Source organism: Schistocerca nitens, chromosome 4 (assembly GCF_023898315.1).
Source record: "Schistocerca nitens isolate TAMUIC-IGC-003100 chromosome 4, iqSchNite1.1, whole genome shotgun sequence".
Taxonomy (NCBI): Eukaryota; Metazoa; Arthropoda; class Insecta; order Orthoptera; family Acrididae; genus Schistocerca; species Schistocerca nitens.
In genome coordinates, this window is record NC_064617.1 from 50895770 (window position 1) to 50921159 (window position 25390).

Sequence of the window (25390 nt, forward strand, 5' to 3'; positions counted from 1 at the left end):
TATAACATTTCAATCGGCAGCTTGCGCACTCACCGTAATTAATTAATTGATAACTGCAGATTAAAACTGAAGAAATCGAAGAGAGGTTAAATTAAGAAGCTTGAACCAGGATAAGTTGAAGGATCCAGATGATGTTGAAAATTTAACTGAAACAGAAGAAAGGACTACAATACGAGTTGAATGGAGAAGTGTTACATTAATATAAGCATTACATTGATGAAATTTTTTTTCCCAATCTAAGCTGTTGTTCTTCACAATACCATCAAATACAGATGTTAAGGAATTGAAGCAATGTATCGAACAGACTTAAACCATCCCCTATTAAATAAATCACTGGTTTAAGCGCAGTTAATATATTATATGTTACCTACCAAAAAGAAATTTGGAAACGAAAAAAAAAACGTCAACTGATGTTTTTGGGAAATGAAGACTGGAGTTTGCTATTAGAAAAAGAACAAGCCCTTGCAGATGTGCTAACAAAGCTAACAAATTATTTTAAACACCGTAAACGAAAAAATCAGGACACGATTGGCTAATACAAGATATCAGCATATATCGTAAATACCAATGGAATGTTGCCGTACATTGGAGTACTCGCAGGAAAATGTGGATCCCAGTACATTTACCAAGTTAGAGGTTATGCTATAATTTTTTTATACATATCCATTGCCATTTGCATCCACTTAAAAAGCATGGTTACATTGCGCCTCTATGTGATGGTCTCGACGTGAGGGACGATTCCTAGGACGGTTCAAATGGCTCTGAGCACTATGGAACTTAACATCTGGAGGTCATCAGTCCCCTAGAACTTACAACTACTTAAACCTAACTAACGTAAGGACATCACACACATCCATGCCCGAGGCAGGAGTCGAAATTGCGACCGCAGCAGTCGCGTGGTTCCGGACTGAAGCGCCTAGAACCGCTCGGCCACTGTGACCGGCGATTCCTAGGGTCAAACGTAAACAAAATTAATTTGCGTCTTACGATGCGTTGGTAGTGATAAAAGGGCCGAATTTGAACAGGGTTGAATAATAATCTTACGCTGCACTAACACGCGGGTTGTTGCTAATGCCAAGTGCGCAATAGTACGTAATCATTTGTGCCGATGTGTTGTCGACGAGTGGAGCGCTGTCATCCGCAGTCACACGGTCACACTATCCGTGATAAAGCGACGCCTGTACCGACGGAACTGGCACATTCGGGAGGACGGCGCTGTTAATATCTAACCAGCCATCCATTGCCCTAAATCGACTGAGGCAAATGCTGTGTTCGTACATCTGAAATGAGACGGTTAACATCCTTAGTTAGCCTTTCTAAGTCCGAGCTTGTGATGCAGCTCCAATGAGCTTACCGTCAGCAGGGTGCTAAACCTTAAATCGTTCGTGTTTTCCACGATACTGGCGAAGAGGAGCAGTGGGCTCATTGCTTTTAACAATAAATATTATTTGAGCCAAATAATCCTGTAATATCTTCAATAGCTACACCGCTTTCAAGTGAGAAGCTGTTTTCAGTAGTCAGTGGATAACATAACGGCTAAGGCTTCCTCAGAATCTGCGGGAAGTCGCTGTCTGGGTGAGGCTCCCACCAGAAGACTAGTCCGCAGTTCGATATAACCCGCCACTGTTTGTTCGAGCCAATGACTGCTGGGCTGAGCGTAGTTTTCGCTCATTTTGCTTGAGTTTAGTGATACAACCCACAGTCAAAGTGTTTGGGTGAAGTTGACGATACCTACAAAACCATCCACCGCCAATTGCTGACTTTTCTGTCTGGTATTACCCTTCCTTTCCCCCGTTGTGCACCGTAATGGTCGTGCGGTGGTAGCTTTTGTGCCCGTGGAGACACGAGTGCCTGAAGTGGTCGCCTGTCACACCGTGAAGTGGTCACCAGGACTTCTGCTGTCTCTTTCCCGTCAATGCGTTTATCAATGGAAAGCATTAGAGATTGCTCCATATATTCTCGGGTAACAATGTTAGCAGCAGAAAACGAGTAGTAAATCAGCGAATACAGAATATGATAGCACAGAAAGAAAAAAAAATTAAAAATCTGTTGATACAATGATGAATCAAGATGAAAGCATGTACCTCCCACCAGAATGCTTCAGTTCTCTCAATTTTCTCGGCATGCCCTCTCAAAAAGATTCCAAAGAAACATCATAGAGGCGCAAATATTAACCGGGAAACAAAAGGGCAAGTTAGTATTAATATCACCGATTCCATTCATTTCAACTAACTTGCCATTCGGCTATAAAAGGGTGCAATTTTCGGGAATATTAGCGCGCAGTATGACTAACAATAAAGCACACGGGCAAGAGTGCTCGCTTGTTGGACAGGACGCAAAAGTTGTTAGCTTTGTACCCGAAAGCAAAACACCAAATGTAAGACTATACTTTGAATAAGACGCTGTTAGAATAAGATAATTAATTTCGCATTTTTTCAGTTCAGAACAGAAATGGAAAACGTACCAAGCGAAGCGGGGACCTTTTCGGCTAGTACATCACAACAAGAAGAGTCTGCACAATCTGGCCGACACGTGCATAGAAGTGTGTGTCTCGCACAGTGGCAGCTATTTACATGGCACTCTCAAACTCTTTATCGTGAAGTTGTACCACAAGAGGCTGATAACTGTTCTGCATAACCCGAGCAATAGGCATTGTTTTTGACATTTCCTAGGAATGTCGTAACCAATGATTCTGTAATATCTTTAGTTTCCAAGATTTTGTTTCTTGCTCACTTGTGACTTGTGCACGCTAGCTATTTGTCATCTTATGTTGGCTTAATAAATCGAAAACCGTTTTGTAACAGACAAATTTTAGTGGAATAATATGCATTTAATTTGCTTTTTATCCTTAAATATGAGTTACCCTACCGAGAGGCGACGGAAGAATCCATTGTATAATATCAGTTATTTCACATACCTCCTCCAAGAGCGGCTACTGCTACAGTGTCAGCAAGAAAGCGACACCTAGGGTTTTGAAGGGATGGCGAATTGTATTTTCAGGTCGGTCTGTGAGACGTCCACGATTGGCCCTACTGGACAAGTTATATCCCAGGAAGTCACGAATACTGTTTCTTTTTCCAGTTTTGGATTACCAGAGCTGTTTCAACACATTGTCTGGAATGGTAGCTTTATTTTGCACACGCTTTCTTTCCCGACAGAGCTGTCACGTTCTGCGAGACAAATAATTCACAAACTGCTCGCAACTATAAGTACGCGCCGACCATTCTGGCGAACAGAAACGTGTGACAGCTGAGAGAGCCCGGTGCTTTCTCTCCCTGGACGTGGGCCAGACAACGCGTCCAGCACCTGCGGCCGCTTTTGCCAAGCCTGTCCCAGCGACCCGACCGCGACACCTTGCTACTGACATTCACTTCGTTCGCGTTCCTTCTCCTTCGTTTGTCAAACACTCAGAGACTGGGTGTGCTGCACGTAAAATTAATTCACTCTATTCTAAAACTAAGTTCCGTTAATTTATTAAACGAGCGTAAGCAGGTTAAGAGGTCTTTCATTACACACAACCTAAAGCTACAACAGTCAGATATTTTTCTACATAACTGGGAGTTCATCACTGCCCACGTTTTTGAATTCTGCCGCCTCTCAGCTAAGACATGTTTTGACACACTCATTTAAATCGTCATTGTCTTAAAACAGCTGTGACTCCAGCCATTTCTTTTATCTTCGCAAACAAGCAAAAATCATTGACTCTCAAATCGGGCTTGTACGGCATATGATCAGAAAATCTCCAGCTGAAACTGTTAAGCAACAAGTGTGTGCTTGCGGAATTATGAGGGCTAGCTTCATAGTGCACAAAAAGGATACCGGAACTACATACGTTACGCCTTGTGTTCTACACGGCTCTCCTGAATTTGTTTAAGATGTCACGGTAAATTTCGGAGTTTATTTTAGTGCCTCTTTTCGTAAAAACGAGAAGTGGTACTGGCAATGTTTTTGTGCAGGATACCGCTGGGCCATATATCACGGGGCGAACGGTCCCACGGAGATTCCGAGGTTATCCATTAGGTCATTTTCGTATATGTATATATTGTGAAAAGTAACAGTCCTGTAACACTCATTTGTGCTACACTCGGAATTATTCTTACTTCTGAAAATTTTTCAATCTAGTTACAAAGGTAGTTCGATATTGCGTACGCTCGTATTTTTTTCACTAGCCGTCAGTTCAGAACTGTGTCCGTAAGTCTTCTGGAAGTTGAGGAACACTGCATCTATCTTAGCGCCTGTATCTACTGCTTTCATGGTCTCCTGGACGAACAGAGCCTTCCTGCTTTCACACGCTCGTCGATTTTGGAAGCAATGTTGATTCCTACAGAGTGGTCCCCATATTTTGACAGAAAAGTACATCTACTGTTACTGATAGCTTTGCTCTTTCCTACATTTATCTGTTCTCATTCTTTATTGTTTTCGTACATTTAAGATCTTCTTTGTCATAAACTGTAGTTCTTCCTCTGAGTCAGCCAGCGCTCAGAATGATCAGCGATGTGCAGGATTTCACCTGAGCTGGTTTGGTTAAGAGAACCTGCAGGAAACATAGTCGCAATGGGGATTTGAACCTAACTCCTGCCGATTATCATTCCTGTGCGTTAACCGCCTCCCCATCTTACACACGATATCGAGCATCAAAGTCAACTTATTAACTTCTGGAACATTTGAACTTTTTAGCCTGCTGTCGTAGTGACACCTGCATCAGATGATTCCCCGACGACCGACATCGGCCGAAGAAGAACAGCGTTTTACTATCATTGCGCCAGTACGTGCACGTTCTCAGTGTAACCGATCTCAACGCTTTGACGTAAAGACTTCGGACACTGGTCGGCGGAATTCAAATCAGTCTTCTTCAATCGAATCAGACGACGTTCCCTCATGCAAAATACGTATTGTGAGAAACTTATAAGTTAGTGGCTCCCTAAGGATGAGAAAACCGTAGAAGAATACACAGTTATATCGGAATCTACGGTCTGAAACCGCAACTTTATTAATGACAGGTTACAAACACAGGTAAATTAAACGTATTGGCTTACAATTACCTGATTGCAGAAATAAAAGGAAGAAAATGATTTGCGAGTAAATACATTTAAAAAATTGTATCGTGCGCACTATATAATTCACCAGGCATAGTGTGTGATCCTCTTATGAGTAGTACTATAGTAGAATTGAAGTTTATAGCAGGTATAGAGCAATCTCAATTTTTCTGAATGAGGTATTAAGTAAAATGAATAGGGAGAAGGTACTGGTCGGTTAAGACTAGCCTGTGTTCGGCTGAAATGCATTTTATGAAGTGGGATTGCTTGTGAGTGTCATTATGTATCATCTCATGTATATAACAGGAAGTTTCTTTCTCCGTTCTTTTACACGGTGGTCAGAGACAGTTCGAGAAGTTTGTAAAGGAGTTGCAGGGCAGGATGTCGTTGTGCCGTTTCCTAGTTAATTAGAAATGAAGTTAACCAATCAGGCCGCTGCGCGCACAAGTTGAAGCAGCCTTCCTGAGACAGTGTCACCAAATGTGTTCTTCGAGATACAAAACTTGGACTTGGGGCGGTATTAAGCATCGAACCCGAGCCAAAGAGCAGTCTCGTGCGCTGTGCTGTCATCTACGCTATGAGAGCAGCTGACACTGTATCTGACGGGGCGCTTGAATTTGCACGCGCAATGGCTTTATTGGCTACCTTTAGTGCCTGTTAACTCGGTAACGGCGCAACGTATCGATTTTTTTTTCTTAACGTTTATTTCTCAGGACAACAACCTCTGCAATACCCTAACAAGCTCTGCAGGCTGTTTGTGTTTACCCTTCATATTTGTAAAACTTACGTGACGGTTGCAATAGCTAGAGAAAGAGTGCATGGTATTCTGCACGTTCACCTAGAGACGGATATAGCTCATCCACAAGCATCCAGCGTCTTTTGGATAGCAAATCCTACAATTAAGGACTCGTCTGTAAGAGAAGAAGCGTCGTGGCACGTACCCTGTCAAAAACAGACGAACGAGATCGGTCGCACTGAGAGCAAGCTGTCAGGCGATGTTGTCGGGGGACATGTGGCGATGGCGCCTGGGACCGGTGTCAGGGCCACTGTCACCGCTAAGTTTGCTGATACTACCTCCCGTCTTACCGTTAGGGAATGCACCTCTAAATACGTATAAACTTACCATTTCGAGCATTCTCTGGTTATACTCGTCAGAATGGGCTCCGCCTTTTCAGCTGTCGTGTCTGCCACTGACTCGGTAGGCCTCACCAGCGACGAGCTGACCGAGGGAAGGGAAGCGAGCAGACGATGGCGGACACGGACAACGCGTACGACCAAGAGTTCCGGCGCCTGCGCAGGCTCACCAGCCGCTACGAAGTCCGGCAAATATCCGTGAGTCACCATAAATAACTCCCTTCTAGTGCTACTAACACGGACGACTGTTTTGCAGTTCCACTAACCACGCATTGTGCTGTTCGTGTGTCGAAACTAACTCTCGTGGAATAATTCTTGTGCTTGTTTTATACTAACGAAATGTAGTGGGTGCAAGACATATGAAACTGAAGTTGCTTGTGTCGCGAGCGAAGAGCACGCTAAGGGCCGACTGCTCCAAAGTCGATTAAAAAGAAACATAACCGAGGGTCTCGTGATCGCGCTTCAAGCTTATCCCGATTAATTTGTGTCTGCGCTGCACCAGCGTTAAATGTCGGTTAGAAAAACAATTTCGGCTAACCGGGAATTTGACCGTGATTATCTCCGTTTGTTACAAAGGAAAGCGAGAATTATACAATGAAAAAATAATGACAATCGATGTCCTAGGTATTTACTTCTAATCCCCTTGGTACTTATATACGTTTTCAGATTGGTATCTTAATCAGGGCATTGTTATTCCCTATGAAGGGAAAGAAAAGGACGCCAAATTTCTGAAAATTTGAATTTGATATGCATTTAGAGCTGGTCGGTTATAAATCGAAAATTTTCGGATGTAAAAAACGGACGGATGTAGTGTTCGGAAGAAACTGGAAGCGTGCCCAAATGCAGGAACACAGTTTAATTCTGCTCCTGGCCACCGCGCAGCAATATCCCATATTATTAAATTTTTGTCACTGGTGGTCTGGCAATTACATGAGAAATGTGATTTTCTATTGCAGAAAAGTCCGCATTAAACCGCAGAATCCTTATGTAAATACAATCCACTGGAAATTCATCACGTAATGTAATTTTGCTGGAGAAGGGAACTTCACGTATTGTGGAGACATTGCTGGTATGATCCCCCGATACATCACTGATAATTCCTTGCGCTGATGCACTATGTACGTTAGCACTGTCAGCAATAACTACAAGGGCTATTCGCAAAGAATGGGCCGATAGGTCACGAAGTGGAAACGACAGTAAAAATCCGATGAACCTTCGCACAGATGTTTTGGGCTGTGTATGTACTCAGCCTGTCGGTGGCGTCACGTCGCTCTTTGCAGTTCTGAGCACACGGTGAGCACGTAAAAATGCCTGAACCGAAAGTGTCTTCCGCCAAGTACTGATGCCCGCTGCGAGGTTTAGCCTGATTTCATGCAACTCCACGTAACGTACCTGTCATGCATTTCCTTCCTCACAACTTTTCTCGGTCGCACATTGCAGATCAGTGAGAACGGCACTGCAGCATTTGCGATGCGAAAGGTTTGGTCAACCACCATACAGCCCGGACTTGGCTCCCTCTGATGTCCGTCTTTGCTCACATGAACCGCTGGCTATGAGGACAACATTTTGGCACAGACAACGAACTATAGACCAGCGTGGAGAAGTGGCGGAAAGCACAAGCGGCCGCCTTCGACGACAAGAGTATTGGAGTTGGTACTAAATTGGAATGGTGACTATATGGAGAAATAACTCGAACATGTAGCAGGCTGTTACAAATAAAACATTTCACGACGTATAGGACCTTTCCTTTCAAATAGTCCTCGTATATTTAATGCACCAGTTGCATATGCACCAAATGTCATTAGAACTCTGTTCATGGGACTAGAAATCTACTCTGTAGGAATCAGCATGGGTTTCGAAAAAGACGATCGTGTGAAACCCAGCTCGCGCTATCCGTCCACGAGACTCAGAGGCCCATAGACACGGGTTCCCAGGTAGATGCCGTGTTTCTTGACTTCCACAAGGCGTTCTATACAGTTCCCCACAGTCGTTTAATGAACAAAGTAAGAGCATATGGACTATCAGACCAATTGTGTGATTGGATTGAAGAGTTCCTAGATAACAGAACGCAGCATGTCATTCTCAATGGAGAGAAGTCTTCCGAAGTAAGAGTGATTTCCGGTGTGCGCAGGGAAGTGTCGTAGGACCGTTGCTATCCACAATATACATAAATGACCTTGTGGATGACATCGAAAGTTCACTGAGGCTTTTTGCGGATGATGCTGTGGTATATCGAGAGGTTGTAACAATGGAAAATTGTACTGAAATGCAGGAGGATCTGCAGAGAATTGACGCATGGTGCAGGGAATGGCAATTGAATCTGTAGACAAGTGTAATGTGCTGCGAATACATAGAAAGAAAGATCCCTTATCATTTAGCTACAATATAGCAGGTCAGCAACTGGAAGCAGTTAATTCCATAAATTATCTGGGAGTACGCATTAGGAGTGATTGAAAATGGAATGATCATATAAAGTTGATCGTCGGTAAAGCACATGCCAGACTGAGATTCATTGGAAGAATCCTAAGGAAATACAATCCGAAAACAAAGGAAGTAGATTACAGTACGCTTGTTCGCCAACTGCTTGAATACTGCTGAGGAGTGTGGGATCCGTACCAGATAGGGTTCATAGAAGAGATAGAGAAGATCCAACGGAGAGCAGCGCGCTTCGTTACAGGATCATTTAGTAATCGCTAAAATGTTACGGAGATGATAGATAAACTCCAGTGGAAGACTCTGCAGGAGAGACGCTCAGTAGCTCGGTACGGGCTTTTGTTGAAGTTTCGAGAACATACCTTCACCGAGGAGTCAAGCAGTATATTGATTCCTCCTACGTATATCTCGCGAAGAGACCATGATAAAATCAGAGGGATTAGAGCTCACACAGAGGCATACCGACAATCCTTCTTTCCACGAACAATACGAGACTGGAATAGAAGGGAGAACCGATAGAGATACTCAAGGTACCCTCCGCCACACACCGTCAGGCGGCTTGCGGAGTATGGATGTAGATGTAGATGGGCAAGACATGATTATTCCGATAAGTATGAAATTCCAGTCGCTCGTTGACTGGACCTAATAACAACCACTCTGTTTCTTTTGAAAGATGAAATTTCTCTTCAGATTTTCTGTCCCTGTAATCTTCAAAAGGATATCCCACTTTCCACAAGTATACCCCTACGCTTGCAGCGGAGATTTACATGGTCAAGACATAACATTTCTTCATCGTCTGTGCCATCTAACACATCAAAACGCGACGCTGTCTTAATGCGGTGTGCGTTTAATTTCATGTTAACTTTGATCAGTTCAAGATAAATGAGTCTCCAACCTCAGTCAACATAACCACAATGAACTCCCTCGTTCAACTTTAACCGAGGTTGTTGCAGTCGAATTTTGATTTAATCGAGTTTGGTGCAGTCAGCCCTAACTCACACATTTCACGTTTTATACAATGACATGCAGCAAGTCACTAAAGGTATAAGACGAATCATGGCCCTTCCTGCAGCTGGTACAGACACAGGGTTCTTCAGCTTTTTCGTGAGATTGTGGGATCACATCCGTGTAGATATAGAGTGGAAATGCGTCTGGTACAACTGAAAGCTAGTGGATAATATTTTACGTAAATCAGGTCGCAGCTAGGAAAGCGCAAAGGTGAAGCTCATTAACAACATATGTAATGGTCCAGTTAGAAATATTGTGTTATTCCTCGCTAAAACATTAATTTCAGATATAAGGATGAGGAAATGAATATCAGCCTGCTTTTGAGTAGTGGGGGAAGGACGACAAGTACTCCATTAGCACCATCAACAGAACAGCCTCTGCTAACGGTATACTACGCCTTCCACATCGCTGCCAACGGGTTCTACACAATGCTGGTGACTACTTTGAAGGATAGCAACAGGAGCAAACAAGTAACTCTTTTGTATCGGTTGTGAATAAATAGTTGCCACTATTTGAGTTCCAACCCTCGTATACAAGAGAACGCAATGAAATTTTTCTAAACTGACTGTATCTAGAACATTTTTTGTCTTACAAAATTTTCGTGGATATTGAATTTTGCATTTATTTGTACTTCAGAAAGAACAACATGGCTAGCACATGGACAAGGGAGGAAATGTGCGTTTTGATATAGCTGGCGTAGGCATTTTGCACCCGTCCATTTTATAAACGAATTGTGTGATGATTTGCGAACCACATACAGCCGACAACAGCTATTGGAGTGCGTTGCGATTGCGTATAACATGTTGAGATCTTCTGCAAAGCCGCATCGTTTCCGAGCGTCCAGCAGCACGGCGAACTCGCTACGCTCAACGTTGACGTTCGAATGCACGATCCGTGGGCTGACGCCTTAAAGATGTCCTGGCAACGTCCACGTGATTTTCACATTTAACCACTTACAACACGGCGGCTTCATCTTCACTATGGAATCCGTGCCTCTGTATATTTCTCTGTTATGCTTTGATGCGTCATTAATCGACGTTTTATATCGGTGTTTTAATAGCGCTGAAGTTTTGTTTCTGGCATTGGCAATTCTGTCCGTTGTAGCAGTGGCATGCTGAAGTTTGTTAACGTCTTGCTAGAGTGCAGCAGCGTAAGTGGCGACACGCAGCGAGAGTTTCACGACTGATTGGAGGAAACAGACCGCAAAATATGTCTCATCACCTTCAGTTGCTGACAATTTCCTTCCCTACTGACGGCGTTTGCGGGATAAAGTGCGTTGTTAGCAAGTTTCTTTTTCTGTGCGTATTGTTCGTGAGCTCTTGTGAGTTTTATTTTCTTGCGATTAACTGTTGCACACCGCGAGTCTGAAAATATCACAATATGAATTCACTGCGAAATTTATTAGACAAAAGTTTGAAACATAAGCTTAGGGTGAAAGTGAAGTAAATTGCAGCGATCAGACCCAATCTAAGTATAAATCAAGAACAAAAACAGAGCAATCAAGGCAGTGGTATGTGTATAATTTCAGCGGAGCAGTGTGCCCTTGCACGGTTGTCAAACGACGTCACATTTCTTAACACTTCAGCAGAACTGAACATAACTCAAAATGACGCATATCGGAGAGATCTTTAATGGGGTGTACCTCTTTAATTGTATATTTTTGTATTACGCAAGTATCAACACGAATACCACGAAATACGGCATGTGACCTTCGCAGATGTTCTGTGACGTCACACGCCCTGTGCTTTATATAACTAACATGCAAACGGAGCAGTCCCTGAACTCAATAAACGCCTCGGAATGAGCACACAAAAAACATTGAACGTCCCAAGTTCGGAATCGAAAACACGATAAACATTAAACATGCACCGCAGATGACATGTATCGCATTAAAGATCTCTTGGTGCTATTTAGTAGTTGATTACGAAAAGGAAATCAGACGAGTTGATATATATTTTAGAGTGTCCTGGCACCACAGTTTTGATTCGTAAGGGTCGCAGTCTTCCTCATTGTGGAAACCACGAGCCACATCTGCAGATGAATGCATTTTCGGTTTACTATTTCAGGAAAAAAAAAGCAAGACTGTTTGCGTAACAAGTAAATCATCTGTCGTGGCGTATTAGTGTGCGCCTGTTTTTTAGCATAGGCATTACTTTGTGCTCAACTCCTGAAGGATCTCGAGGTTTGGACACGCAGAAATGTTTTGAGGTAGCAGATGGAACGAATCCAGACCTTTGGGGACTCAAACGGGCGCTACGTAGATTGCGACTACCACTAATTGAACTTAATTTAGTAAGTATACCAATCTGCATAGACAGCCTCTTTTCCTTTTGCGTCTATGCTTGCACACATTTTCCGTTTGTACCAAGGTAAATATTCTATCTCGCTACTTTTGAAACTTTCCATCCGAGCCTGAGTACATCTGCGGATGAACCTTCGGAATAGATTACCAATTAACTTCTTAAGACAAGCATGTAACCTTTTTATAGAATATTTAAAAAAATCGATGATATTCTAGAGATTATTAATGACTTTGTCTTTCAGATATATCATTATAGCCTACTTGCGTCGGGCTTCATGCTGTAGTGCTACAGAGATCGGAACGGTTGCTCAGCGTGTTCAGTCAAAGTGCTGACTGCCGTCTGGAAGGGGGAAAAAAACTGACAGAAGTATTGAGCGCTGAAATTTAAGGGCTGTCATGTGACATCCGCCAGACCAAGTCATGAGTACAACGACGAACAAAATGAAGGGGGGGGGGGGGGGGGCGGGGCGGAGGAGTGCGGTAAAGCGCAACTTTTCGAACCTGAACGATAGATGCGATGTGCGTGTTAGTCCCAATATTCCGTCAGCAGTACGAAACAAAAGAACACAGACATTGTTTCGTGAACTTTTACCCCATGATGCCCTCAGAACTCTACTAAAGGTATTGATTGCATGTAATACCATCAGCCTCAAAAACTCTGATACGAAATAGTTCATGATTCATCAGCAACGTTGATGGGACCTTCGAGCGATAAATGCTGCATAGAAAAATTTATAATTTCATCACATATTAGATATTCCGCCTTCGATATGGTTTCAGATTTATAGAAAGTAACCCAGTAACTATTGACCAAAAGTATATCGCCTCCAGAAAATGTATGTCCGAGACTGTTTAATGTGGCGTATTACGGGGTCATAGTAGTTAGGTAAAACTCGTAAATCAAGGGACTTGAATATGAATCAGTCTAGTAATGTAAAACTACAGGCGTTTTAACAGTTGTCAAAGATCGTTTGTATTCTGTATTTCAGGTATGAGCAAAAGACTGCATGTAACCCTCACATGGCACGTCGCATTTCCCCTCACTGGGTGGTTCAAGCAGCTTCCAGCTCAGTTGGTTTTGAATATAGTAGCTTCGAACAGCGCGTCTAAGGCAGCAACATTGCCAGCTGTTACGACAATAATTGCTTTGTGTTTTCCCGAGCCCTTACTCTTGTATGACATTTTTGTAATTTGTGGAAAGAAAAATATTTAAGAGGCATGGTGGAGAAGCTGTATCTTCAAAATCGGGTTGATAACGGCTCTCATTGGTACACTCCACAATGAAAGAGTTGCGATTCTCCTTGGAACATTTAGGAACATGATTGTTAATAATAATAGGACCAAGTAAGGATCGAGGCTATCTGCCCGACTATCACATCAGCAAACGCAACTATCTGATCCAGCTAAATAAAACATGATATTACCTGGAACTGACTTTCAGTCGCAAGCTGACCTGGAAACTTCGCTCAACAACCGTCAGACTAAAAGTCCACAACGAACTTAAACTGCATGCTGTAACCCTTCCGTCATGATCCATACCTTTAAAACCCTTATCCGACTCTGTCAACGATGCTAGGATTTCTGCCTCCCTCACTTTATGTCAGTTCATACAAGTGCTTGAACATCAGACTCCCAGCATAGCATTCGGCATCCGTTTACCCTCCCTTTTACCACCCTTAACCAGCTAATTAAATGTCCAGTCCCACTCAATTGTTAGGAAGATATCGGGAAATACTACACACCCCGTAATGGTGGGCAACAAAATGCCATCGGGTCCCCTCCCTTCTCCTCAGTCATGCAGAGGAGCGTCACCAGTTTACTGTTACAACCACACGCTGTAAAAATTAGGCTCCAGCGGGAGACATAGCGTTAATATTGTGTCACAACAAGTGTGGCCTTGTTAATGACCTCAGGTCGGTGACCTAGAGAGCTCTAAACTTTCTTCAGCAAAACCTCAGGCTCAGCTTCAGCTGAAGCCAGTCATTGTTTCCAGGAAGTTTCATATCAGCGTGCACTCCGCTACAGAGTCAAAATTCATTCCGAAAACAATCACACGGGCTGTGGCTAAGCCATGGCTCCGCAATACCCATCCTCCCAGGAGCTCTAGTCCTGCAAGATACCCACAACTTCTGTAAAAGTTGGTTCATAGGAGATGAGGTGCTGGCGGATATAAAGCTTTGTGGGATGGCTCAGTTGCCCACGAAAAGCAAGTGTACTGGCTTCGAGCCTGCCAGGAAGTTTCAAATTTCGTTTTGACTCATTGTAGAGCTATCGAACTGAAGGGATGAGTCTCTCTGCCATCACATACCGCGTCGTCCTCACCTCAACGCATTCTGTCCCAATATAACTTAAATCAGTCCCCCATTTTCTCATCTGCAGTTATGTATGGAGACGGAGGTGGAGGGGTTCGCAACACACTCTTAACTTACTGATAAGATATGACAGGAAGGACGATGACAGGAAGGACTATAAAGGGTATCCTTTCTATACTTTATAGTCTTTCCTGTCATATTTTATCAGTAAGTTAAGAGTGCGTAGCCAACGCCTCTCATCTCCCTCCCAATACGTAGCTGCATTTGACACCCACATCCACTGTTACGAAACCTCCAATAAAACAGACACAATGACCCTGCTAAGCGTATTTAATTTGCTCTCCACTTAGACTACCCCCTCATCCATCCATCAACACTTACTCATTCACCAACAGTGTGCCGCCATCAAACTGTGAACAGCACTGTAGAATATCCATCAACAGAATTTTATATATCTTAAATCTCATGACTGACCTCTTTCAAAATCCTAAAACAGTCCTGTAAGTTTTAAATATTCGTTTTGGCTTAAGAGAGCCGCAATGGCAGAAATTCTGCATGAGACGGATCTGACAACAGTTGTAAGAGTCGCTTTTGGACGCTTTTATCTTTACTTGTCCATTGCTTATTCGTTTTTTTTTCATGGCTTTCTAGATAGCTTTTTAGGAAAGGTACTTTCAGATACTGACACACGTTTACTATGGGATTTACTGAGCTTCATATTAGCATCTCTTCCTATATATACCTCATCCCACACCACCTCTTTCAACTTATTCTTAAGTTATTGTATCCTGTTCTCATTAATTAGACTCCCTGCTTTCTGTGACCAGGCCTCAGATCTCCGAGTTGCCACATCGTTTATTTCATTACTTGTGCAGCATGATCTGAAAGTCCGTTAACAATTGGGTACGCACTGATTATTTCAGCCAGAGCATTGACAATAAAGATGTTATCAATCAGGGTCCTGCTATTTTGCCGCAACAGAGTAGCAAAATTTACCATTGAAATCAGATTGAAACAGCAAAATAATAATCTCAGTTCATTTTTCGTGCCACAATGTTTTAAGAAATCTGCACTGAAATCTCCACAAAGTACTGTTTCTTCTTGTCTGGCACGTAGCTCAACAATACAACTATATTTCACATAAATAGTCAATTTTTCCCGAGGGCATTTAGCTTTACTGTATGTTTCAATGATGATGGCGTCCTCTTGGGTAAAATATTCCGGAGGTAAAATAGTCAAATGGTTCAAATGGCTCTGAGCACTATGCGACTTAACTTCTGAGGTCAGCAGTCGCCTAGAACTTAGAACTAATTAAACCTAACTAACCTAAGGACATCACACACATCCATGCCCGAGGCAGGATTCGAACCTGTGACCGTAGCGGTCGCTCGGCTCCAGACTGTAGCGCCTAGAACCGCACGGCCACTCCGGTCGGCGGTAAAATAGTCCCTCTTTCGGATTTCCGGGTGGGGACTACTCAGGAGGACGTTGTTATCAGGAGAAAGAAAACTGGTGTTCTACGGATCGGAGCGTGGAATGTCAGATCCCTTAATCGGGCAGGTAGGTCAGAAAATTTAAAAAGGGAAATGGATGGGTTAAAGTTAGATATAGTGGGAATTAGTGAAGTTCGGTGGCAGCAGGAACAAACCTTCTGGCCAGGTGACTGCAGGGTTATAAACACAAAATCAAATAGGGGTAATGCAGAAGTAGGTTTAATAATGAATGGGAAAATAGGAATGAGTGTTGGCTACTACAAACAGCATAGTGAACGCATAATTGTGGCCAAGATAGATATGAAGCCCACGCCTACCATAGTAGTACAAGTTTATATGCCAACTAGCTCCGCAGATGACGAAGAGATTGATGAAATGTATGATTAGATAAAAGAAATTATTCAGATAGTGAAGGGAGACGAAAATTTAATTGTCATGGGTGACTTGAACTCGATAGTAGGAAAAGGAAGACAAGGAAACATAGTATGTGAATATGCAATGGGATTAAGGAATGAAAGAAGAAGCCGCATGGTAGAATTTTGCACAGAGCATTTTTTAATCATAGCTAACACTTGGTTCAAGAATCATAAAAGAAGGTTGTATACATGGAAGAAGCCTGGAGATACTGATAGGTTTCAGATAGATTATATCATGGCAAGACTGAGATTTAGGAACCAGGTTTTAAATTGTAAGACATTTCCAAGGGCAGATGTACACTCTAACATAAAGCTGAAGAAACTGCAAAAAGGTGGGAATTTGAGGTAGTGGGACCTCGATAAACTGAAAAAACCAAAGGTTGTAGAGAGCTTCAGGGAGAGCATTAGGGAACGATTGACAATAATGGGGGGAAAAAATACAGTAGAAGAAGAATGGGCAGATTTGAGAGATGAAATAGTGAAGGTAGCTGAGGATCAAGTAGGTAAAAAGACGAGAGCTAATAGAAATCCTTGAGTAACAGAGGAGATATTGAATTAATTGATGAAAGGAGAAAATACAAAAATGCAGTAAATGAAGCAGGCAAAAAGGAATACAAACGTCTCAAAAATGAGATCGACAGGAAGTGCAAAATGGTTAAGCAGGGATGGCTAGAGGACAAATGTAAGGATGTAGAGGCGCATATCACTAGGGTAAGATAGATACTGCCTTCAAGAAAATTAAAGAGACCTTTCAAGAAAAGAGAACCACTTGCATGAATATCAAGAGCTCAGATGGAAACCCAGTTCTACGCAAAGAAGGGAAAGCAGAAAGGTGGAAGGAGTATATAGAGGGTCTATCTTGAGGACAATATTTTAGAAATCGAAGAGAATGTAAATGAAGATATGAAATAGGTGATATGGTACTGCGTGAAGTGTTTGAAAGAGCACTGAAAGACCTAAATCGAAACAAGGCCCCGGGAATAGACAACATTCCATTAGAACTACTGACAGCCTTGGAAGAGTCAGGCCTCACAAAAATCTACCATCTAGTGAGCAATATGTATGAGACAGGCGAAATACCCTCAGACTTCGAGAAGACTATAATAATTCCAAACCCAAAGAAAGCAGGTATTGACAGATGCGAAAATTACCGAACTATCAGTTTAATAAGCCACGGCTGCAAAATACTAACACGAATTTTTACAGACGAATGGAAAAACTGGTAGACGCCGACCTCGAGGTAGATCAGTTTGGATTCTGTAGAAATGTTGGAACACGTGAGGCAATACTGACCCTATGACTTATCTTAGAAGATAGATTAAGGAAAGGCAAAACCTACGTTTCTATTATTTGTAGACTTAGAGAAAACTTTTGACAATGTTGACTGGAATACTCTCTTTCAAATTGTGAAGGAGGCAGGGGTAAAATACAGGGAGCGAAAAGCTATTTACAATTTGTACAGAAACCAGATGGCAGTTATAAGAGTCGACGGACATGAAAGGGAAGCAGTGGTTGGGAAGGGAGTGAGACATCTCCCCGATGTTATTCAATCTGTATATTGAGCAAGCAGTAAAGGAAACAAAAGAAAAATTCGGGGTGGGAATTAAAATCCATGGAGAAGAAATAAAAACTTTGAGGTTCGTCGATGACATTGTAATTCTGTCAGAGACAGCGAAGGACCTGGAAGAGCAGCTGAACGGAATGGGCAGTGTATTGAAAAGAGGATATAAGACGAACATCAACAAAGCAAAACGAAAATAATGGAATGTAGTCTAATTAAATCGGGTGATGCTGCGGGAATTAGATTAGGAGGATATAAAATGTAGACTGGCAATGGCAAGGAAAGCGTTTTTGAAGAAGAGAAATTTGTTAACATCGAATATAGATTTAAGTGTCAGGAACTCGTTTCTGAAGGTACTTGTATGGAGTGTAGCCTTGTATGGAAGTGAAACGTAGACGATAAATGGTTTAGACAAGAAGAGAATAGAAGCTTTCTAAATGTGGTGCTACAGAAGAACGCTGAAGATTAGATGGGTAGATCACGTAACTGATGACGAGGTATTGAATAGAATGGGTGAGACGAGAAATTTGTGGCACAACTTGACTAGAAGAAGGGATCGGTTGGTAGGGCATATTCTGAGACATCAAGGGATCACCAATTTATTATTAGAGGGAAGCGTGGAGGGTAAAAATCGTAGAGGGAGACCAAGAGATGAATAGAATAAACAGATTCAGAAGCATGTAGGTTGCAGTAGGTACTGGGTGATGAAGAAGCTTGCACAGGATAGAGTAGCATGGAGAGCTGCGTCAAACCAGCCTCTGGACTGAAGACCACAACAACAAGAACAGCCCAAAGTGTCCTAGAGAGGGTTTGTATACTGTTATAATTTATCATGAGAGAAGTATTCTGCACTAACAACTCACAGGCACATTCTTCTAGGTTCTGATCTACACAAAAGCTGCTTGTTTCAATATTTCTGACATTGTGTCCAACTTTTACATATGTTGCATCTCATTCTTCTTCCGTGTTAACTCTGCACATAAATGATGCTAGTGTATAAACCCTTATTTCCTGTGGTTACATGTTTATCGGAGAGGAACAGAATTTTCCAAATCTCCCAGACATACAAAAACTCACTTACATTATTTTTCAGCCCCCTACTACTGTGATGAAACAAGCTAATTTTATTATTCAGTTTATTGAGCCCTTTCGGAGAAACCAATTAGGGGCGGATAGCCGTTAGTTATTATCAGCAACATTCTTCCTTTTTTCCATTCGACTGACGCATGTGACAAGATCACCTCTCACAGCACGTTTCCACAGTACGGCTGTATTAAAATACAATGCTTCTACAGATAAACGGTAGTCTGACAGCATTCGGTTGTATGTAAATTGCTGGTATGAGCTTGGAAACCTGATAAACAGACAGATCCAATTTGTGTGTGCAAACAAAGCTGAAATATTCATACGCCCAGCGGAAACTCGATGTCGTGGATATTTGCCTCTCAGTTAAGCTTAAAAGCGCTAAATTAATATTCAGGAGCGTACATGTGGATCAAAGCAGTCACTGGGCCCATCGTAAAATCCTTTTTGATGCGCACGTCTAAAAGTAAAATCCATGTAATACACTGTTTGTGATTTCTCCAGAGAGGCAAGTAAATGTTTTGGAGAGTATTTTTCTTAACCAAAAGGAATAAGGACAGAAAAAAGGTAAAAGTGCACAGACAAGATGTGCCACTCACCTGATCAAATCACGGTACAATAGTATGTGAAGCCAAAACAGTTATAAAGTACTAAATATCAAACTAATTGTATTTAAGAATATTAAAACGTTGAATAACGGCATTTCATGGCAAAATGGGAAGACTGTGTACATAGACCTTGCCTTGACCACATTGATGTGAAGATGAAGAGTTAAGCCTAACCGTAGCTGAGTTATATTGTGAGTGGGTAATTGTAATATAGTGTGCCGAACGACCAACAGAAATTCAGAAACAACAGTTGCGAGTGTTATTTATTTGGGGAAACAAATCTAATTTTGCGGTTTCGCCTCGATAACCGCAGTACAATGTTTTTAGCTTGAAATTATGCATTCCCACTCTATTTTCACAGCAAAAATGGGTGATTCAGTATTTAACCCCAGATAGCGCTTTAATAATAGTTGATGGCTACCTCACAGCTTCCCCAGAATTGCTATGTATAACGTTCAGGTTTTCTAAACATTGTTGCAAACACGTGGGACTGATTACTAGGATCAAAACAAGATGAGAAGTTATCGATAAATACACGTCCTTCCGTGTGTTGGTATGGTATTATCTGCACCTTTCGCAGCACATTATGGCGACCTATTTGCTGTGGGGTGGCTGCAACACATCACTTGCAGCGCGAAACAGATGTGTACATAATCAAAGATGGGACCTGTTTTCATTCCTATTCAAAGAATTTACCATAACACCGATATTGAGAAGCAGTCCACCTTGCTGGTGAGCCCAAAACAATGGTATTGGAAAGTATGTGTTACAGTACTATCCGCCGAGACAAAAGGTAATTATTTAAAAATAGCCACTTGTGTTGTCTAAGGGTTCACTAAAGTAAGTGAAAAGTAAAGTGATACACTTTGTACAGATATATCGTTAAGTTAAAGTAATACTTTTACTTATATATGGATTGTTAGTTACGGTTTCAAACAACTGCTTGAAATTTTTGTGATAATGAAATATAGGTTCGTGAAGGAGAGCGCAACGAGAAACTTGTGGATCAAAACATTTCGACGAGAAGACTAGAAACCAATAAAACATAGCAAAAACATGTTAATATAGTTTCTACGATATTGACACTGATTATTTAGGCTCACATCCCGTTAGTTGTTGAAAAATCATTTTTACGGACTTCGCTGAATATTGTACTCGTAAACGTTAAGTTTTAACCGTGGCTTAAGTGTGTATCCCTGAGTATGCAAAATTTCGAAACGAAAGTGGTAGCGGTCTTAGGAGAAACAAGTGTTTCACATGGAAAAAATCAGAGAGAAAAGAAAGTCTACAACGACATTACGTACACGTATTTGAACGGTTAATTTTCGTACGAAGTTGCTTCATTCCTCTACGTATCAAGCACACTTCATTGGCGACATTATGGAAGCCCTACATATTGGTAGTGACATAATTTACTGCGAACTACATCATCAGGCAGTCAGATTTTACTTAAACCAGTAGTAAAATGGTTGGTTATTTGATTGCGTTATAGTTCATGTTTAACTAACGAAATTTCAAGTCAGCAAATACGTTTTCAACTGTTTGATGGCACATGTTCCTCCACGTAAGTACACAATATACAGGGTATAACGAGTATAAGTGAAAATCTGTTAGTGACTGAGGACGGTGTGCTGAACTATATTAAATCAGTATTTGCGTCATTAGCACACCAATAATTAAGCTACAGCCTATACATGTCGTAAATTTTTAGGTTTGTTAGTAGCTCCAAGTACATGTGGCAAGGGCAAGCCATTAATACTTCTTTTACCTTGGGCAGCAGCTCAGCTGTCGAAGTGTGGATATGTGGATGCGAAATCGTTAGTCGATACTGACAGGCGTAGTGCTGCAACTCGACCTGTCATGGGCCCAACAAAAAATACCCTACGCAAATATTAAGCCGTGCTGCCTCTGTAGCTCTCCATAATTGCGTAAGTGTTGCCGGTGCAAGATTTAGTGCACGAACTGACCTCTCGATTATCTCCCACAAATGTTCGTTGGGTGGCCAAACCGTTCGGTCGAGTTGTCCAGAATGTTCTTCAAACCAGTCGCGAACAATTGTGGCCTGGTAACACAGCGTATTGTCATCCATAAAAATTCCATCAGTACTTGGGAGCATGAAGTCCATATATTGCTGCAGATGGTCTCAGAGTAACCGAACATAACCATGTCCAGTCAGTGTTCGGTTCAGCTGCACGAGTGAACAGTCCATTCCGTATAAACACAGACCCCATTCATTCACAGCCACCGCCAGCTTGCACAGTGCCTTGCTCCAAGGCATCGTGTGGTTTGCACCACACTCGAACCCTACTGTCACCACTTACCAAGTGAAATCTGAACTACTCTGACCAGGCCACTGTTTTCGTGTAGGGTCCAGCCGATATGGTCACGTGCCCAAGAGAGGCGCTGCAGGCGATGTCGTGCTGTTTACGTCGGTCGTCTCCTGCCATAGCCCATTAACGCGAAATTTCAACGCACTGTCCTAACGGATGTGTTCGTTGTATATACCACATTGATTTCTGCTGTTTTTCATGGCAGTGATGCTTGTCTGTTAGCACCGACAGCTCTACGAAAAGGCCGCTCCTCTCGGTCGTTAAATGAAAGCTGTCGGACGCTGCGTTGTCCTGGGTGAAAGGTAATGCAGAAAATTTGTTATTCTCAGCACACTATTGACACTTTGGATCTCAGGATATACAATTCCCTAACGATTTCCGAAATGTAATGTCACATGTGTCCTGCTCCAACTATCATACCCCGTTCAAAGTCTGTTAATTCACGTCGTGCGGCCATAATCACGTCGGAAACCTTTCCACATTAATCACCTGGATACAAACGACAGCTCCGCCAATGCAATGCCCTTTTACACTTTGTGTATGTGATACTAGCGCCATCTCTCTATGTGCATATCCCATGACGTTTGTCACCTCAGGGTATGTTACCACTTCGTAAGCTTAATAATAAGTGATACAGATAAATGAAGCTGTGAATGCTACGGATTTTCCCCATAGTTTTAAGAAAACTGTGGTTCACTTTAAACAGGTGAATGTCCTTAGACACCCGAATAGAAGGCGCCAATTGAGGGAGGAGGTAACCCGTCCTCATCAAAGTCTTCAGAAATACCGATCGTTCATCGTCAAATTTGGGACACGAAAAGAAGATGGGGTTTGTTGTGTCGATTCCCTAAGGTCTCGACACAATGAGTGGCTAGGTGCACGCGAAACTAACGCAGACGGGCGTAAATTCTGAAACAGGAGACTGGATGAAAAACTATAAAGAAAAGAACTTGTCTTGTATTATACTTAACTTTTAATGATGTTCTTCTTGTTGAAATACATCTCGTGAGTAGTAGTAAGCAATTAGCACTGATACATATGGCGCCTTGCTAGGTAGTAGCTATGGACTAGCTGAAGGCTATTCAATCTGTCTCTCGGCAATTGAGAGGAAGACTTGATACGTCTGGTCGCAAGCTATGTCGTCCGTACAACTGGGCGAGGTCAAGTCCGTGTCTTGTGACCTGCCCTGTGGTGGCGCTACGTTTGCGAATACACAGTGGCGACACGCGGGTCCGACATGTACTACAGGACCGCGGCCGATTTAAGTTACCACCTAGCAAGTGTGGTGTCTAGCGGTGACACCACAGGGTTTTCATCAGCTTCTCACTCAGAAGCACACTCGCATGTAGAGAAACCGTAAATCTTAATTGTATACAGATGTGCAGGAAAAAGGCATGGTTAAAGGGGAGTCGAATGATGGTGGTTCAAATGGTTCAAATGGCTCTGAGCACTATGGGACTCAACTGCTGTGGTTATCAGTCCCCTAGAACTTAGAACTACTTAAACCTAACTAACCTAAGGACATCACACACATCCATGCCCGAGGCAGGATTCGAACCTGCGACCGTAGCAGTCCCACGGTTCCGGACTGCGCGCCTAGAACCGCGAGACCACCGCGGCCGGCGAATGATGGTGGATATCGTAGATAGGTCCAATGCGTCCTAGTAAACCACTTCCTTGTAGGACTTTGAGGTTGTAACGCCGCATACGTATCATCTCCCTTCCCTTTGTTGGGACACATTCCACATCTCTAGCAATCGCTGGTTTCTGTGGCTTGACTTCATGTAAGTAGTCTGTATACGGTAATTTCAAATCGAGAACAATTTCTGCAGAGGCAGCTTGCTTTGCTAAGACATCAAGTTTCTCATAACAGCAGATGCCAGCATGGGAATACACCCACAGCAGAATGATAGTCTGTCGTCTCCGTTAACTGCGAACATATTCCAGAACCACATCCAAAATATAACGATTGGTTGTTTTATTCCATCTGCAAATTAGTTATTAACAGTCCGTTCTGAAGCTGATTGATCCCAAGAGTGAACGAATAGATTTCGGACATTGTTCTCCACCTAGACCTATACGGAGAAAAAAATGAAAACATTCATCGAAAAGTGTTTCTTCACGTAACTGTAAACAAATTGTGCCAATTTGCGTGCTGCAATTGTTTCAACTATAAAATAAAACCAATATTTAAACAATGGTAATGTCACACCTCAGTTGCATCTTCTAGCGCTCTTGTTTAAAAACTGCGACCTTCGTACTTTAGGAAACTGTTCTGCAGATCAAGTTGACATTGCGCTTTCGAAATTCTGCAGCATTTACCAACAGAATGAAATCCAGATTTCATTGACATCAATTACAACCGTGTGGTAGGACGGAATTTTGTTCGCCTGAAGTGTTTTTCTGCGGATTTTTGAGGAGACAGATGCGGTATCACAAATTCTACACGACCATCAGGTTTCTGTTTATGCAGCGCCAGTCTCATAGCAGAACTTCTCGTTGTGTGTTACTACTTCTGGACAGGACTCCTGAATCCGGTTTTCGTAAGCCAGTTTCCCGACACTGTTGTGGTTGTTCACGTAAGTACTTTAATATCGATTCTGTAAATGAGGTTCCAGCTGCCAGATTTCTGTTCCACAGTCTACCTTCGCTCCGACGTAACAGCTCTGCAGTTTTTGAAACGTGGCTGAGTTACCAGGTTCGTATTTGTTCAAAAAAATGTTCAAATGTGTGTGACATCTTATGGGACTTAACTGCCAAGGTCATCAGTCCCTAAGCTTGCACACTACTTAATCTAAATTATCCTAAGGACAAACACACATACCCATGCCCCGAGGGAGGACTTGAACCTCCGCCGGGACCAGCCGCACAGTCCATGACTGCTGCGCCCTAGACCGCTTTTTTTTTGCCAACTTTTTTTTTTAACGACTCGGGACCTTTGCCTTTCGCGGGCAAGTGCTCTACCGACTTTTTTTTAAAAATGAAACAGAAGAAAAAAAGTGCTAGAGGAGGAATCGAACACGAGACCTCTGGTGTAAGAATCCGAGCCCTAAACACCTTTTTTTAATTATTATTTTTTTTTTTGGTAAGTGCTCTACCAACTTGTTGTTTTTTTCCGCTGCCAACCTTTTATATATATATATATATATATATATATATATATATATATATATATATATATATATATATATATATATGGACAAAAGGCGTCTTTCAGTTACAACAAACAAAATTAGAAAATTACAGCCGTAGCAACAACAGAACAAGAGTTCCTTCTAAACTATGAAAAAGAAATTGAAACTAATAGTGTGAAGATAGATAATAACGAAAGAAAAATGTAACCAAATCCCGCACGCCATTCCATGTGCATGGCCCCTCGGCGTACAGATTCCATGTTCCAAATTGTTACAACATTTCGCGGCGTGTGGAGCCCCATGTCGGCGGTCATCGTCTGCTCGGTACTCCCCAACTGTGAGGGGGGTTGTCGAAGACACTGCGCAAATAGTTCGCAAATAGCTGTCGGTATCGGGGTGTACACTCAAGTGTGCTATGACTGTCCTGGAGAAATTGCCAGTAATCAAGCACCATCTTCTCATCATCGCCAAAGAGGTAGTATATGGACATGCCTTTAAACCATGTGAGAGCGTGAGTCTTCGCAGGTGGGAAATAAGTAT

General features: G+C 42.3%; 1 protein-coding gene across 2 annotated transcripts in view; it reads left to right on the forward strand.

Annotated features, from left to right (window-relative positions):
* LOC126251595 (neo-calmodulin-like) overlaps positions 1-25390 on the forward strand; it is a 104871-nt gene that overhangs the window by 27072 nt on the left and 52409 nt on the right. Inside the window, exon 2 of one of the 2 annotated variants that reach the window (XM_049952128.1) lies at positions 6212-6368. The exons of the other annotated variant lie outside the window; for it this stretch is intronic. Within the exon in view, the coding sequence (XP_049808085.1) occupies positions 6285-6368 (84 nt within the window). The 5' untranslated portion in view covers positions 6212-6284. The remainder of the gene's footprint in view (positions 1-6211; positions 6369-25390) is intronic. 2 annotated transcript variants of the gene reach the window in all.